Here is an 18438-nt window from a genome sequence, read left to right as displayed (position 1 = left end):
TTTGAGATCCGTCACGTTGGTTAATTCTGAATCAACAATTCGATAAAATGTGATGTCTAAATATGCTTGCAATTGGCCTGATGGTGGACATGGGCACACATAGAGCGCCCACACGGAGCGTTCTGCTGTCCCCCGCCCCCCGGCTCATCCTCCTCCAGCGGGCACCTGCTCCGGCTCCTCCTCCAGCGGGCAGGAGCTCCGGCTCCGGATCCTCCTCCTCCTCCGGCTCCCCCTCCAGCCGCTCCTCCCATCTCCAGCCGCTCCTCCCATCTCCAGCCGCTCCGCCCCAAGCGGGTGGAGCGCTCCAACCGTCGCGTCACGTGAACAAACACGACCAGAGGCGCGCATGCGCGGCGGTGCCAACGGGTTTTCCGGACGAAGCTGTTATTGACGCTCGAGCTGCCGGGCGAGTGCTGCCGTTTGGCCGGTAACTCGCGTCGGACACCAAGCGATGGTCGGATGTGGCAGGTATCTGACCTGCATGTTCACGTCTAGTTAATGGCCACTGCCGATGATGCTGCTGCCGTCGCCGGCGGCGGCGATGCGGCTTGCGGCCCGTAGAAATAAATGTAAAGTGTATGTGGGCTGGGCCGCGGAGGCAACCGGTCCCGGTCCGGCGTGAGTGGGAACGGCTGCTGAGACAGTTGCGACGTGGATGCGGACGGAGTTGGATTGCGGCCCTGCATGGCGTGGGGGAGGGGCGGTCACGTGCGGCGGGGACAGAATGGAGACAGAATGGGTGGCGTTTCGGGTCGAGATGGTCTGAAGATGGGTCTCGACCCGAAACGTCACCCATTCCTTTTCTCCAGAGATGCTGCCTGTCCCGCTGAGTTACTCCAGCGTATTGTGTCTATCTTCCGTTTAAACCAGCATCTGCAGCTCCTTCCCTGCACATTGACACGCGTCATTCATGTTTCAATCATCACCCCCCCCCCCTTTAGCAGTGGCCACTATTTGTAGGAAGGAACTGCAGATGAAAACTGTAGTCGGAGACGGTAAACATAGAAAATAGGTGCAAGAGGAGGCCATTCGGCCCTTCGAGCTAGCGCCGCCATTCATTGTGATCATGGCTGATCGTCCACAATCAGTAACCCGTGCCTGCCTTCTCCCCATATCCGTTGATCCCACTAGCCCCTAGTGCTCTATCTGACTCTTTTAAATTCGTCCAATGAATTGGCCTCCGCTGCCTTCTGTGGCAGAGAATTCCACAAATTCACAACTCTTTCACTCAGAGAAACTCTTTTCTCACCTCAGTTTTAAATGGCCTCCCCTTTATTCTTAAATAAAGACCAGTCGGAGAACTGGGAAGGGGATGGAGAAAGAGGAAAAGCAAGGGCTACTTGATATTGGAGGTCAATGTTCATAGCGCTGGGGTGTAAGCTGCCCAAGTGAAATTTGAGGTGCTGTTCCTCCAATTTGCGCTGGGCCTCACTCTGACAATGGAGGAGGTCCAGGAGAGGAAGGTTAGTGTGGGAATGGGAGGGGGAGTTAAATTGTTGAACAACCAGGAGATCAGGTATGTTTAGGTGGACTGAGCGGAGGTGTTCAGTGAAACGATCGCCGATCCTGCGCTTGGTCTCACCGATATACAGTATACAGGAGTCCATACCTGGAAAGTGATTCAATAGATGAGGTTGGAGGAGGTGCAAGTGAACCTCTGCTTCACCTGAAAAGACTGTTGGGGTCCTTGGACGGAGTCGAGGGGGAAAGTATAGGGACAGGTGTTGCATCTCCTGTGGAGAATTTGAGCGGAGGTGATCAGCGAAGCGATTGCTGAGCCTGCTCTTGGTCTCGACGATACAGGAGTCCACACCTGGAACGGCGGATACATAGATGTGGTTGGAAGAGGTGCAAGTAAACCTCTGCCTCACCTGAAAAGACTGTTGGAGTCCTTGGACAGAGTAGAGGAAGGGAGGTAAACTGCAGATGCTGGTTTACGCCACAGATGACGTAAAATGCTGGAGTAACTCAGCGGGTCAGGCAGCCTGTCTGGAGAAAAGGAATAGGTGATGTTTCGGGTCGAGTCACTTCTGTAGACTGGACCCATTCTGTCTTTGATGCTGCCTGACCCGCTGAGTTACTCCAGCATTTTGTGTCGACTTCATTTGTGTTGGAAGCTCGGCTACCCACTGGAGGGAATGTATGCAGCGAGGTTATTTTAATTTGATTGATGAAATGGCGAGAATGCATTTGAGATCGCAAAACAAAGCATTGAATATCTATGGCCATTTTTTTTTTTTTTTGCAAGTCTTATGAGATGCCGTGATAACTACTTTCTATGGTATAGGTTGAGGGTCACAGCAAACTGGTGGTGGAGACTAAGACAAGGATGGATGTGATGTTGATGAATGGCAGAGCAGTATAGCGAGGCCCCTCAACACATGGTCTATTCCGGCTTCTATTTTGTATTTTGGTTCTGTGGGGTTGACTGAATGTTAACCAAGAAACAAACTACTGGAGGAACTCAGTGGGTCAGGCAGCATCTATGGAGAAAATTGTTAAATTTGAAGTAGAAATACTGGAAGTTCATATAGCATTGTTGGTGATAACAGTTAAATTCGATGGAAGTTTTGACATTCGCTATAGTGTTTCTCTCCATATTTGTTGCTTTAGCTATTGAATATTTCAAACATCTGTAGTATTTGGCTTATTGGATGAATATGAAATAATTCTAGTGTAGGCATAGTCCTGAATGCACATTGTCTGCTCTATTGAGCAAGTGGAATCATAACAATCCCCTTACACTAGCACTTTCCTATACACGAGGGACAATTTACAATTTTATCAAACCAATTAGCCTGCACGTCTGGAGTGTGGGAGGAAACTGGGGCTCCCGGATAAAACCCACACAGTTCACGGAAGATGGACACAAAATACTGGAGCTCAGTGGGACAGGCAGCATCTCTGGATAGAAGGAATGGGTGATGTATCGGCTCGAGACCCTTCTTCAGACTGTCATGGGAGAGGGAGACATTGAGATATGGAAGAGTAAGGTATGAACATGAGATCAGAGGACGAGATCAACGAAATTGTAGAATAGATCATTGTTATCTCGGGGAACGTGACAGCGAGGCATAAAGATTTAAAAAATTTATCAGGAGACAACACAGTCAGATTGGTTGGAGAACTAGGATGGGGGAGGTATGGAGAGAAGGAAAGCAAGGGTTACATGAAGTTGGAGAGATCTATATTCATACCGCTTGCACAACTTCCTGAATCTGATGGCATGTGCTTTCAAACTTTTGTATTTTCTGCCCAGTGGGAGAGGGGAGAAGAGGATCTGACAGCAGTGTAAAATGGTCCTTGATAATGTTAGCTGCTATCCTGAAACAGCATGTAGTGTAGATGGAGTTGAGTTGGGGGAGGGGAGCGGAGCGGTGTGGTTAGACTTGATCATTTGATGGACTTGGCTACATCCACAATTTTTTGCAGTTGTTGCCAAACCAAGTTGTGGTGCAATTCAACAGTATGCTTTCTCTGGTGCATCTTAGAAATTGGTAACAATTATTAGAGATATGCCAAACTTCCTTAATTTTCTGAGGAACTAGAGGTGTCGGCAATCTCCACTTCGTCACCACTGACTGGGCCAAGTACGATATCTTGTTTCCTGAAGTCAATAACAAGTTATTTCCTAACATTGAGGGAGAGGTTGTTGTCTTGACACCACATTATTAAACACTATCTTCTTCCTGGATTGTCTCATTATTGATTGAGATATGGACCACTATGGTGATATCTGTAAACTTGTAAATAGAGTTGGAGTCGAATTTGGCCATCACCTGAGTGTGTAGGGAGTATAGAATGGTGCTGAGAAATTATACTTGAAAGTATAGCGGTGTTAAGAATGATTGTGCAAGTCGATATTTCAGGTCAAGACCCTGGATCAGGACTGAACAGGAAAGATTGCCAGTATACACCAATGAGCCAAAACATTATGACCACTGAGAGGTGAAGTGAATAACATTGATTATCATGTTACAATGGCACCTGTCAAGGGGTGGGATATATTAGGCAGCAAGTGAACAGTCAGTTCTTGAAGTTGATGTGCTGGATGCAGGAGAAATGGGCAGGAGTAAAGACCTGAGCGACTTTGACAAGGGCCAAATTATTATGGCCAGACGACTGGGTCAGAGCATCTCTGAAACAGCAAGGCTTGTGGGGTGCTCCCAGTCTGCAGTGGTGAATACCCACTGACAGTGGTCCAAGGAGGGACAAACTACAAACCAGCGACAGGGTGTTGGGTGCCCAAGGCTCATCGATGCACGAGGGCAACGAAGGCTATTCCGTCTGGTCCGAACTGACAGAAGGTCTACTGTGGCACGGTGGAGGGAGTGTGATGCAGTGGGCAATGTTCTGCTGGGAAACGCTGAGTCCGGCCATTCATGTGGATGTCAATTTGACATGTGTCATCTACCTAAACATCGTTGCAGACCCGGTACACCCCTTCATGGCAATGGTATTCCCTGATGGCAGTGGTCTCTTTCAGCAGGATAATACGCCCTGCCACACTGCACACGTTGTTCGGGAATGGTTTGAGGAACATGATGACGTGTTCATGGTGTTGCCCTAGCCTCCCTATTCTCTAGATCTCAATCCGATTGAGCATCTGTGCGATGTGTTGGATCGACAAGTCCGATCCACGGCGGCTCCACCTTGCAACTTATAGGACTTGAATGATCTGCTGCTAATGTTTTGGTGCCAGATACCACAGGACACCTTCAGGGGTCTTGTAGAGTCCATGCCTCGGCGGGTCAGCGCTGTTTTGGTGGCACACGGAGGACCAACAGCATATTAGGCAGGTGATCATCATGTTTTGGCTCATCAGTGTATAGTTGTACAAGAGATGGTGGGAGGATGGTTGGGACAGAACCTGGTAGGTGATTGGTGGAACCAGTTGTGGCAGAATGATGGGCAGGTGGGGGAAGGGGATGGGAGAGATGAATAAAAGGATAAGAAAGGCAGGTGAGTGTGTGTTGGAGGAGAGCTCAAGGTGTGGTTTACCTGAAAGTAGAACATTTAATTGCCTTTGGGTTGTAAGCTATCCAAGTGGAATATGAGATGTTCTTCCTATTTATATTTGTTCTCTGTAGCAATGGGAAAGGCTGAAGGCATACAGAACTATGGGAGTCTTTAATACCTCAATTTTATTCTATTCCCCTTTCCAGTCCCTTCCCACCTACATCCAGGACACCTCACATGTTCTTCACCACTTCAATAATTACCAATTCCTTAGCCCCTGCTGCCTCATCCCTACCGTGGACATCCAGTCCTTTAAAACTCCAATTCTGCACCAGAAAAGCCCCAGGGCATTCCGTTTCTTCCTTCAACAGAGACCAATCAAGTCCCATAATTTATACCATCTGCTTGCAGAATTTATCCTCGCCCTTAACACTCTTTTGATTTCTCTTGCTTTCTTCAAGTCCGGGGTGTAGCCATGGGCCCCAGCAATGCCTATCTTCGTTGATTACGTTGAACACTCTTTGATCCAATGGTACCCCTCAACTCTTTCTCTGCTACATTGATGACTACATTGGGGCTGCCTCCTGCACCCATGTAGAACTTGTTGACTTCTTTAACCCACTCTGACAACTCTCTACCCTTTCATGTTCTTTGTGTCCATTATAGTGGACAGACTGACTCCCACATTTCTGTGGCCACACCTTCTCCCACTCTGCCTCGTGCAAAGATGCCATCCCTTACTCCTAGTTTCCCCATCTTCCTTTTTAGTCCCTCCCCCTCCTCTCCTGCCCCCTTCTGCTGTTATGGATGGAGCTGTCATCCATGTCTCCTCTGTTTCCTGCAGTTCTACTCTTTCCCAACCCCCTCCAAGACAGAACGTGGATAGTCGTAGTCATTCAGCATGGAAAGGTTATTCAGCCCAACTTACCCATGCAGACCAAGATGCCCCATCTACAATAGTCCCACCTGCCTGCGTTAGACCCGTATCCCTTTTAAACCTTTCCTATCCGTCCACCTGTCCAAATGTCTTCTAAAGTGTTCACATAATTCACCTTAAAATTGGTGTTTAATAAAAAATAAAGGTCTTGAATTTCAGTTGGACTTTAACATGCAGCACCTTTCTGTTTCGGATGCTAGATTTATCTGTTTACCTTGTAACATGTTAAAATCTGACAATGGGTTGCTGGGTTAGCATAATACACACTAGCATACGTTAAGTTGGAAATCTGTCCACAAGATGATGCCTTCCTTGTACAAATTTAGGATTTATTTTTCTCCTCTATTCACCTTGGGTTCTTCTGCTGTTTTGTATTGGATCTCTGCCTTAAAATCAAAGTCGAACACCACAGAAACAAAACATTTGGCCTACCATGTCTGTGCTAGCCAGCAAGCACTCATTTATACTAAGACTACTTCTAAGATCGCTTGCATCTTCATCACCTCCCCCACCTCTGATTTTCTTGCCACTTCCCTACATTACGGATGCCTTGCAAGAACATACAAGTATGTCTTTGGAATATGGGAGGAAATTGGAGCACCCAGGAAAACAACACAGGAATAATGTGCAAATTTCACAGACAGCATCCAAGGTCAGCATTGCCTGGGTCTCTTGAGCTGTGAGGCTGCAGTGCTAACTGCTACACCACTGTGTTGTCTTGATTCTTGATTGTTTCTGATAGTAGAACCTCCGTTTTTACTTCCTGTTTGAAAACATGTTGAGCACCATTGTTAAATTTCCTTTTAACCTTCCACGTTCTGAAAAGTGCTGCCTTGGCTTCTCAATCTCTGCATAACTGAAATTCCACATCCTTTTGTACCATTTTAAGAAAACATCTTTGCGCCTTTAAAAAAAATAAGGGTATTGGTACTCCTGAACTATGTATTGGAATCTGCTATAGTTTATTTATGACATTAAAAGATAGAGGGGACAATAATGAAAGTTGCATTTTGACCAGTGGGGTAGGGTACTGACATGGATAGAAAATTGGTTGACAGACAGAAAGCAAAGAGTGGGGATAAATGGGTCCCTTTCAGAATGGCAGGCAGTAACTAGTGGGGTACCGCAAGTCTTGGTGCTGGGACTGCAGCTATTTACAATATACATTAATGACTTGGATGAAGGGATTAAAAGTACCATTAGCAAATTTGCAGATGATACAAAGCAGGGTGCTAGCGTGACCTGTGAGGAAGATGCTATGAGGTTGCAGGGTGACTTGGACAGGTTGTGTGAGTGGGCGGATACATGGCAGATGCAGTTTAATGTAGATAAGTGTGAGGTTATTCACTTTGGAAGTAAGAATAGAAAGGCAGATTATTATCTAAATGGTGTCAAGTTAGGAGGAGGGGGAGTTCAACGAGATCTGGGTGTCCTAGTGCATCAGTCAATAAAAGGAAGCATGCAGGTACAGCAGGCAGTGAAGAAAGCCAATGGAATGTTGGCCTTCGTAACAAGAGGAGTTGAGTATAGGAGCAAAGAGGTCCTTCTACAGTTGTACCGGGCCCTGGTGAGACCGCACCTGGAGTACTGTGTGCAGTTTTGGTCTCCAAATTTGAGGAAGGATATTCTTGCTATGGAGGGCGTGCAGCGTAGGTTCACTAGGTTAATTCCCGGAATGGCGGGACTGTCGTATGTTGAAAGGCTGGAGCGATTGGGCTTGTATACACTGGAATTTAGAAGGATGAGGGGGGATCTTATTGAAACATATAAGATAATTAGGGGATTGGACACATTAGAGGCAGGAAACATGTTCCCAATGTTGGGGGAGTCCAGAACAAGGGGCCACAGTTTAAGAATAAGGGGTAGGCCATTTAGAACAGAGATGAGGAAGAACTTTTTCAGTCAGAGAGTGGTGAAGGTGTGGAATTCTCTGCCTCAGAAGGCAGTGGAGGCCAGTTCGTTGGATGCTTTCAAGAGAGAGCTGGATAGAGCTCTTAAGGATAGCGGAGTGAGGGGGTATGGGGAGAAGGCAGGAACGGGGTACTGATTGAGAGTGATCAGCCATGATCGCATTGAATGGCGATGCTGGCTCGAAGGGCTGAATGGCCTACTCCTGCACCTATTGTCTATTGTCTATTGTCTATTGAATACTTTTAAATGTTTCTGTTAAATTCAATGACATGCATGACCCGAGGTTGTTTGGATATTGTAGTTGTACCCGAATGCCGGTGAAGTAACTCTCCACATCTCACCTATGTAAGCTCAGGGTCTGCAGCTCTTCCAGACAGTGGGGCTCAATCCAGTGTAACTGTACCAATTTTCTTAGCACCAAAGTTAAAAAACTGAATGGAAAAGGTAACTAAAATATTGATTATTTCCATTTTTGTTATAAATGAACATGATATTATAAATTGAGCTGGTTGTGGCTCAAATTTTTTTTTACCGTTTAGTAAACTATTATTTTTTTTCTTGCAGTTTTGCAACGATGCAATGAAGAATATGTCTTTGTGTCTCTTCAAGCAAACTAATAACTGAAGGGCTAAAGTGTTTGGAATGAATTGTCTTGAAATCTAGCGGGGAAAAAAATGAGTGGTTCAAAACCTGATATTCTGTGGGCTCCACATCATGTGGACAGATTTGTTGTTTGTGACTCTGAACTTTGTCTTTATCGAACTGAATCAGTTGGCAATTTTGAAGTTAAGGCTGGTTCTTTGAGGCTTTCAGAGGACACCACAGCCACGTTGCTGGCAATTAACTCTGATACGCCTTATATGAAATGTGTGGCTTGGTATCCTAAATATGATCCTGAATGTCTACTTGCTGTTGGACAAGCCAATGGGCGAGTTGTCCTAACTAGCCTTGGTCAAGATCGCAATTCTAAATTCAGAGATTTGATAGGAAAAGAATTTGTTCCGAAGCATGCACGTCAGTGTAATACGCTAGCTTGGAATCCTGTGGACAGCAACTGGCTTGCCGCTGGTCTGGATAAACACAGAGCAGATTTCTCTGTACTCATCTGGGATATCAGCAGCAAATACACACCAGAAATTGCCGTACCAGCAGAGAAAGTTCGACTTTCTGCTGGTGATACAGATGCTGGACTTGTGACAAAGCCATTGTATGAACTTGGCCAGAATGATGCAAGTCTTTCCCTTTGCTGGCTCCCAAGGGATCAAAAGCTGCTTTTGGCAGGTATGCACCGCAATCTTGCAATCTTTGATTTGAGAAACACCAGCCAAAAGATGTTTGTCAATACAAAAGCTGTTCAGGGTGTAACAGTTGACCCTCACTTCCATGACCGTGTGGCATCTTTCTTTGAAGGACAGGTGGCAATCTGGGACCTGCGGAAGTTTGAAAAGCCAGTGCTGACACTGACTGAACAGCCCAAACCACTAACAAAAGTAGCTTGGTGTCCAACCAGAACTGGTTTACTGGCCACATTGACTAGAGATACTAATGTAATTCGTCTGTATGACATGCAACATACACCAGCACCCATTGGGGATGAAACTGAGCCTACCATAATAGAAAGGAGTGTTCAGCCCTGTGAAAACTGCATTGCCTCTTTTGCTTGGCATCCAACAAATCAGAACCGCATGGTCGTTGTGACGTCTAACAGGCTGATGTCAGATTTTACGGTCTTTGAGCGAATATCGTTAGCGTGGAATCCAACTACTACTTTGATGTGGGCATGTGGCAGACACTTGTATAACTGCAGTGAAGAGGGAGAAAGTAGTTCTGGGGAGAAGGATGTTGCCACAAAAATGAGACAGCGTGCACTGTCAAGATATGGTCTTGATACGGAACAAGTGTGGAGAAACCATTTGTTGGCCGGAGATGATGACCCTCAGCTAAAATCATTATGGTACACTCTGCATTATATCCTTTTGATCAAGATTCTTATTAGAACAAGAATGGTTTAATCAAAGATTAAAATATAAATTATTGTTATAAATCTTGCAGTAATATTTAAGGACAAATCTGCAGTACTGACTTGCCGCCTCCCATCTGCCTCATTACTGCATTGTATCCCATCCCCCTGCCAATCTGGTTTAAGCTGTCCTGAGCCGAGCTAGAAAGCATGCCTACCATGATATTGTTTTCCCTCTAGTTCAGGTGCAACCAGCTCCATCTTGTATAGGTCACTTCTGTGCCAGAAGAGGCCTAAAAATCTGAATCCTTGCACCCTGCACCAACGGCTCAGACTAACATATTAACCTGTCCTATCTTCCTATTCCTACCCTCACCTGCATTTGGAGTAATCTGGAGATTGTTACCCTTTGAGGTCCTTTTTAATGTTTTGCTTAGCATTATTTACTCTATAGGACCTTATCCCCTATCCTACCCATGTCATTTGTGCCAACTTGCACATCTACTTCTGGCTGATCACCCTCTTCCCTGAAAATGTTCAGCAGCCACTTTGATTCATCCTGGGCTCTGGTACCAGGGCAGCAACAATCCAGGAGTCCCATTTGGTGCCACAGAATGTTTGTCTGCCTCCTATCACTATAACTGACTACCCTGCTGTGCCTGACATGGTTGCTGCTGCTGCTCTCCTCTGGTCATTCTCTCTCCCACCCCCACCAATAGTATCCAACAGTACTGTTTTTTGAGGGAAATGGGATGGGGCTTCCTGCACTCTCTGCCTACTCCCTTTCCTTGTAGTCACCCATCTACATTTCAATATCAATAGTCGTTTATTTGTCACATACACATAAATGTGTAGTGAAATGAAACATTACCCGCAGTTGAACAATAAGACCAATAAGAATAATCAATAAAAATGCAATAACACATACAATCACAAACTAACACCAAACAAAAAGAAACATCCATCACAGTGAGTCTCCTCCAGTCCCTCCTCACTGTGATGGAAGGCCAGAATGTCTTTTCTCTTCCCTGCCGTCTTGTCCCGCGGTCAGGCTGTTGGAGTTGCCACGTCGGGGCGGTCGGGGCTCCCGACATTGAAGCCCCCGCTGGGCGGTGAAAGGTCCGTGGCCTATTCCAGGCCGCACCGGACGGTGAAAGGTCCGCGGCGGGCCGACCCAAGCCCCGCGATTCGGGGCGGGCGAACACGCTGCCTCTGCCGCTGGCGGTGCTCCCGATGTCGGCCCCCACCCAGGGGCCTGCGGGCTTCCGACGTCCACGCGGCCCGTGCCGGAGCCTCCGGAGACGAGTCGCAGCCGCTCCCGCAGCATCCGCAGGCAGCCAGCGTTGCAGTTGGTGAGTCAGGGCCGCGGGCTCTGCGAACCAGAGCCCCAGGTGGTCCCAGGTGCAGGGCCGGTGGTAGGCCGCAGCGGGAACGGAGACACGACACAGAAACAAAGGTCGCGTCTCCGTTCGGGAGAGAGAATTTTACAGTTCCCGTTCCCTCCCCCCCCCCCCCCCCCCAAACATAAACATACAAACACTACACCATATTAAAACTACAATTCAGACAAAAACAACAAAAAACACAAAAGACAAACGGATTGCAGGCAAGCCGCAGCTGCGATGGCAGCGCTGGCTCCTCGCATGTGACCACCACCTAACTCCTTTAACTCCTATCAATGATGCTCTTGTTCTCCCTTACGATACTGAGGTTGTTCAGCTGCAACCCCAGTTCCCTCATATGGTCAAATAGGATCTGCAATGAATGCACTTCCCACAGGTTTAGTCCTAAGGGACACTGACAATCTCTCTGATTTTTCACATACTGCAAGAGGAGTATACCAGTTCCCCAGCTGCCATTACGACTGGTCTGAGACAAAGTAAGAGTTGCACAAAACAAAACGGACCTTGCCTTATCTTGCTGTCACCCTCTGCTCTGCCTCCTGGCTGAAGCTTCACAAGACAAAGCCTCATTACTTGCCCTCAGGCATTGCACTTGGAGCTCAACACACTTGCTCCCAACAGTCTGCTCCACTAGTGCCTACCTTCCTTTTTTACACCACTAGGATCAGTTATTCCAGGACACTAACGGCTGCTTATAGGCAGAATAACTCACATATGATAAGACATGGTTCTTTGAATGCATTGTCATACAATAAACATCTTGTTTGCATTTCAGTCTGCACTACTTGTTATATCTATATACTAAAACTCTCGTTTGTTTGTTTGTTCCTGAACTACAACCAAAACGGTACATGATAGCGCGACAATTTTAGACTCACTGTCATCCCTTTGGTACTAATGGAAGAAGTTTCATTGAAATCGGTGTTATATTTTTAAGTTATTCACATTTTAAAGTTTAAATCTATCTCCTAGAGAGGAGGAGGGGGAAGGGAGGATAAGGGGGGTTGGGGGGAAGGGGAAGGGGGAGGAGAGGGTGCTGCACCATTGCAGGAGAGATTTGGGCCCAATGGGTCCACTTGGTCTAGTTTATACTTTTAAAATGAAACATAGAAATTGTAATATGCATTGCTAAAAAGATTTTTTTTAAATCTGAAAATAGTTAAAAAAAAATTATAATAGCATAATTTTTACACCATCAGGAAAAGTGAAATTGTGGTTTCTGGTGGATCCCTGAGAAAAAAAATCTCCATCGCAGTATTAACTTTCACTGTTAATTAATAGAGAATAATTTTCACGTGTTGAAACAGTTCCCAACAGCATGTATATCTGCATCTAGTTATTGTAAAAATATTTCAACGTTTAATTAATCTTGGACTTTGATTATGATCATGTAAATTATTATTTTATATTACAACATTTTTGTAGTTATTAAGTTCAAAAGGAAAGATAACTAAATTCAGCTTGTACTGCCTTCTACAACCTTGGGGCATGTTAAAGTGCTTTATACCTAGTGAAGTACTTTTGAATTGTAATAATTTAGAACCCAATTTTCACTCTAAAAGAGATTGAACATAATGAAGTATACAGTGGCTATGAAGAAGCTGCATTGAAGCTGACGTGTCAACCATCAGGTACTGATTAACGAGAACTGCAGCTGTTTGATGGCAGAAGTGTTGATCATAGGTTTGGATAAGGGAATGCTCAAATTGTGGAAAATGTTACTCATAATTGCTGAAGGGCATAGAGTTTTATTTACATTTTTACTGTTGAAATATGCAAAAAAAATGCAGCCATTTTTTTTCCTTCATGTTGCTTTCCTAAACTTGTGATTACTCATGAAACAATATGCTGAAGATGCAGAACAGAAATCATCTGTGAACAAAGTGCCTCTTGTGTACTCTGGCATTAAAACTATTTTAAAATCAAGTGCAGGTGAGTATGAATGAATCCATTTACAACTTTTCATTCTATGTAAATGGTTGTAGTTTCATGTTCCAAGTTATTTTCCATGTTCTTTGGGATCTGACTTGATAACAATCATATCATATCATCATATCATATATATACAGCCGGAAACCCAATGAACGATAAAGAATTGTACATTTATGTTGTATGAGGTATTTAAGCACAATTAGTCTGGAGAAGTGACCTAACCAGAAATGTCACCTATCTTTGTTCTCTAGAAATGCTACCTAACCTGCTGAGTTACTCCAACACTTTGTATATTTTTGTAGGCCAGTAACTGCTGTTCCTTGTTTCTGCAAAGTATTTAAGCAGTCAGTCATTCCAGAGACTATTTAAAACAATATCTATTTGCATGTAAAACATGTTTTGCCAGAAAAGGACATTGCAATAGTCAGATTCTTTCACAAAAGCATGAATATATTTATTTTGTATGGGGCATTTAAAGCATTGTGAAGCACCCTTATTTTATTCATTTGCAATTACTCCATTACCAGAGAGAAAAACAGAGAGTTATAAACACAGCTGGCTTGGATCCGATCGGCAGACAGGTGTTATCAGATACCAGAGTGAGGAACGATGTTTGGCTCTGCAACTTTGTGGCTGGATTCAGAAGGGTCCGGATATTGATGTAGATCCTTTCCTGAACTCATTGGAACAAGGAGAAGAATGGGAACGAGCTGCTGCGGTTGCACTTTTTAACCTTGACATCCGAAGAGCAATAGAGATTCTTAATAAGGGAGCTGCTTTAGGGAAAGGTATACTATTTAAAAAATATTGTTTGAAGTACTTTAATCACTAAAATGTTGCTATTAGATATGTTATGCTTTCCTCTCATTCAGTGAGAGGAAAATGAGAATGATTATTTATTTGTTTCAAGTAAACAAATGAGAAAAATGCAGAGTAAACACTCCTTTTGTGTATGAAGAGCTTTAAATTACAAAACTTCGTAGACTTTCGGCTTACTATAGTGCCCTCCATAATGTTTGGGACAAAGACCCATCATTTATTTATTTGCCTCTGTCCTCCACAATTTGAGATTTGTAATTTAAAAAATCACATCTGGTTAAAGTGCACTTTGTCAGATTTGAATAAAGGGTATTTTTATACATTTTGGTTTCACCATGTAGAAATTGCAGCTGTGTTTATACATATTCCCCCCATTTCAGGGCACCATAATGTTTCGGACACATGGCTTCACAGGTGTTTGTAATTGCTCAGGTGTGTTTAAATGCTTCCTTAATGCAGGTAAAAGAGAGCACTCAGTACCTAGTATTTCCTCCAATCTTTCAGCAAACTTATTGCTGTATATCAACGAGGACCAAAGTTGTGCCAATGAAAGTCAAAGAAACCATTATGAGACTGAAAAACATGAATAAAACTGTTAGAGACATCAGCCAAACCTTAGGCTTACCAAAATCAACTGTTTGGAACATCATTTAGTAGAAAGAGCTTACTTATTGCAAAGGGACTGGCGGGCCAAGGAGACCTCCACAGCTGATGACAGAAGAATTCTCTCTACAATAAAGAAAAATCCCCAAACACCTGTCCGACAGATCAGAAACACTCTTCAGGAGTCGGATGTAGATTTGTCAATGACCACTGTCGGCAGAAGACTCCATGAACAGAAATATAGAGGTTACACTGCAAGATGCAAACCACTGGTTCGCTGCAAAAATAGGATGGCCAGGTTACAGTTTGCCAAGAAGTACTTAAAAGAGCAACTACAGTTCTGGAAAAAGGTCTTGTGGACAGATGAGACGAAGATGAACTTATATCAGTGTGATGACAAGAGCAAAGTATGGAGGAAAGAAGGAACTGCCCAAGATCCAAAGCATACCACCTCATCTGTGAAACACAGTGGTGGGGGTGTTATGGCCTGGGCATGTATGGCTGCTGAAGGTACTGTCTCACTTATCTTCATTGATGATACAACAGCTGATGGTAGTAGCATAATGAATTCTGAAGTGCGTGGACACATCCTTTCTGCTCAAGTTCAAACAAATGCCTCATTGGCGGTTCACTCTACAGCAAAATAATGATCCAAACATACTTCTAGAACGACAAAGGAGTTTCTCAAAGCTAAAAAATGATCAATTCTTGAGTGGCCAAGTCCATCACCTGATCTGAACCCAATTGAGCATGCCTTTTATATGCTGAAGAGAAAACTGAAGGAGACTAGCCCCCAAAACAAGCATAAGCTAAAGATGGCTGCAATACAGGCCTGGCAGAGCATTACCAGAGAAGACCCAGCAATTGATGATGCCCATGAATCACAGACTTCAAGCCGTCATTGCATGCAAAGGATATGCAACAAAATATTAAACATGACTACTTTCATTTACATGACATTGCTGTGTCCCAAACATTATGATGCCCTGAAATAGGGGGACTATGTACAAACACTGCTGTAATTTCTACACTGTGAAACCAAAATGTATAAAAATGGCCTTTATTAAAATCTGACATTGTGCACTTTAACCACATGTGATTTTTTTTTCTATTACAAATCTCAAATTGTGGAGTACAGAGGCAAATAAATAAATGATGGGTCTTTGTCCCAGCCATTATGGAGGGCACTGTATTTTCAGTTAGTTTTTTCATTGTAATTCATCAAGTAATATGTATTCAGTAATTTTATGTTCATGTTCCATGGAATCTAAATTGAGCGTATAATGGTTTCTAAATATTGTACTGGGAAAACAGATTTACCCATAAATCTAGACCCAATTCAAAATAATGGGAATGTTTTGGGTTTTTGCCATTTTTCACTCCGAAGAAAATCTACAAATTAAATTGATTTTTGTAAGTTGCCAAGAGACACTGATGGCTACCTAGATAAAGTATTTAATGTGATATGAAACTGCTGGACTAATGCAGACTTGTAAAAGGTTTAGAAATGTATGTCCTTTTCATTCATTCAAATTCAGTTTGCTTGTAGATGTTGGACTATTTTGAAGATAAATGGATTTTGGGGTGTATTGATAGAATGGCACCAGATTACCTTCAGTACATTAGTTAGTATTTTGAATGCACATTATAAACAACATATTTTGTTCCATTATGTGGCTTAATTGGACTGCTTCATGTGGGGTCAAAAAAATGAGTTGTGCTTATGTGTAAACCTTTAACTAAAACTTTGTTTCGCGCAATATTGCAGTGATCAACCCATATTTAACCCAGTTAGGTAGTGCCTAATACAGAAAGTGATAATATGTATCAGTAATATGCTCCACACATTAAATTATTTACATTCAAATAAAGTGATTATTAGATTTTCTTGCATTGTTGAACTGAAGAGTCAGGGTAGATTTGGGATAGATTTTTTTACAAATGGGATTTAAATCCTATGATCTTCTGACTAAACTAAGACTAATACACAATTTCACTAAAAAATACTCTAAGATGAAAATATTAATTCCCATTAATCTGAAAATATGCCATTTTTAAAACAAAAATTTGTATCTTGAGACAAGTTGAAAGTAGACAAATCTCCAGGGCCTAATCAGATATATCCTAGGACATTGTGGGAAACTAGAGAGGAAATTGCAGGAGCCCTGGTTGAAATTTACGAGTCATCTTTAAATATAGGAGAGATGCCGGAAGACTGCAGGGTGGCAAATGTTGTGCCTCTATTCAAGAAGGGCTGCGGGGAAAATACTGGGAACTATAGGCCAGTGAGCTTAGCATCTGTAGTTGGAAAGTTGCTAGAGTGTATACCGAGGGATAGGATTGGCAAGGGTTTATTAGGGATAGTCAGCATGGTTTTCTATAGAAAATAGGTGCAGGAGGAGGCCATTCGGACCTTGGAAGGAAGCAGAGGGTGATGGTGGACTGGAGGCCTGTGATGAGTGGTGTGCCTCAGGGTTCGGTGCTGGGCTTGTTACTGTTTGTCATCTACATCAATTATTTGGATGAGAACATACATAATGGTGTCAAGTTTAGGAAGAGGGGATGTTCAACGAGATCTGGGTGTCCTAGTGCATCAGTCACTGAAAGGAAGCATGCAGGTACAGCAGGCAGTGAAGAAAGCCAATGGAATATTGGCCTTCGTAACAAGAGGAGTTGAGTATAGGAGCAAAGAGGTCCTTCTACAGTTGTACCGGGCCCTGGTGAGACCGCACCTGGAGTACTGTGTGCAGTTTTGGTCTCCAAATTTGAGGAAGGATATTCTTGCTATTGAGGGCGTGCAGCGTAGGTTCACTAGGTTAATTCCCGGAATGGCGGGACTGTCGTATGTTGAAAGACTGGAGCAATTAGGCTTGTATACACTGGAATTTAGAAGGATGAGGGGGGATCTTATTGAAACATATAAGATAATTAGGGGATTGGACACATTAGAGGCAGGAAACATGTTCCCAATGTTGGGGGAGTCCAGAACAAGGGGCCACAGTTTAAGAATAAGGGGTAGGCCATTTAGAACGGAGATGAGGAAGAACTTTTTCAGTCAGAGAGTGGTGAAGGTGTGGAATTCTCTGCCTCAGAAGGCAGTGGAGGCCAGTTCGTTGGATGCTTTCAAGAGAGAGCTGGATAGAGCCCTTAAGGATAGCGGAGTGAGGGGGTATGGGGAGAAGGCAGGAACGGGGTACTGATTGAGAGTGATCAGCCATGATCGCATTGAATGGCGGGGCTGGCTCGAAGGGCTGAATGGCCTACTCCTGCACCTATTGTCTATTGTCTATAAGCAAGTTTGCTGATGATACAAAAGTGGGTGGTTTTGCAGATGGTGAAGATGGTTGTGAAAAATTACAGCAGGATCTTGATCGATTGGCCAGGTGGGCTGGGGAATAGTCAATGAAACTGAATACAGAGAAATGTGAGGTGTTGCATGTTGGGAAGTCTAACATGGGCAGGACCTACATAGTGAATGGTAGGGCTCTGGGGATTGTTGTAGAGCAGAGGGATCTAGGAGTGCAGGTGCATTGTTCCTTGACGATCGAGTCGCAAGTACGTCAAAAAGGCTTTTGGCACATTGGCCTTCATCAGTCAGTATTGGGCATAGAAGTTGGGAGGTCATGTTGCAGTTGTATAAAACGTTGGTGAGCTGCATTTAAAGTATTGTGTTCAGTTCTGGGCATCATGTTGTTAAAGTTCCCTCCGTGCTTTCAGACAACAAACCACATCAGTCACCTTAAGAATGAAACAATACCTTTCTATTCATGCGGGGGAGGGAGAGCAACCCAGAGTATGGCTGCATACTCGCTGTCCCTCGTGGTCCCACTCACTTGAAATGTGCACAGGCAGTACATTTATACCCGGGTATTCACGGGTAGTTAATCACACAGTCTGTACATTCCTCAGCACAT

The 18438-nt window shown here is 44.0% G+C and overlaps 1 protein-coding gene across 2 annotated transcripts in view; it reads left to right on the top strand.

Moving 5' to 3' along the window:
• Positions 1-341: 341 nt before the first annotated feature.
• mios (missing oocyte, meiosis regulator, homolog (Drosophila)) overlaps positions 342-18438 on the top strand; it is a 46295-nt gene continuing 28198 nt past the window's right edge. The window contains exons 1-4 of one of the 2 annotated variants that reach the window (XM_078422131.1): positions 342-468; positions 8372-9775; positions 13004-13102; positions 13630-13890. In XM_078422131.1, the coding sequence (XP_078278257.1) occupies positions 8482-9775; positions 13004-13102; positions 13630-13890 (1654 nt within the window). In that variant the 5' untranslated portion in view covers positions 342-468; positions 8372-8481. The remainder of the gene's footprint in view (positions 469-8371; positions 9776-13003; positions 13103-13629; positions 13891-18438) is intronic. The other variant, XM_078422141.1, reaches the window with a different exon arrangement.

The sequence above is a fragment of the Rhinoraja longicauda genome, chromosome 2 (genome assembly GCF_053455715.1).
Source record: "Rhinoraja longicauda isolate Sanriku21f chromosome 2, sRhiLon1.1, whole genome shotgun sequence".
NCBI lineage: Eukaryota > Metazoa > Chordata > Chondrichthyes > Rajiformes > Arhynchobatidae > Rhinoraja > Rhinoraja longicauda.
Note: the sequence above shows the minus strand (reverse complement) of the source record. Positions and strands in the feature narration are given on the sequence as shown.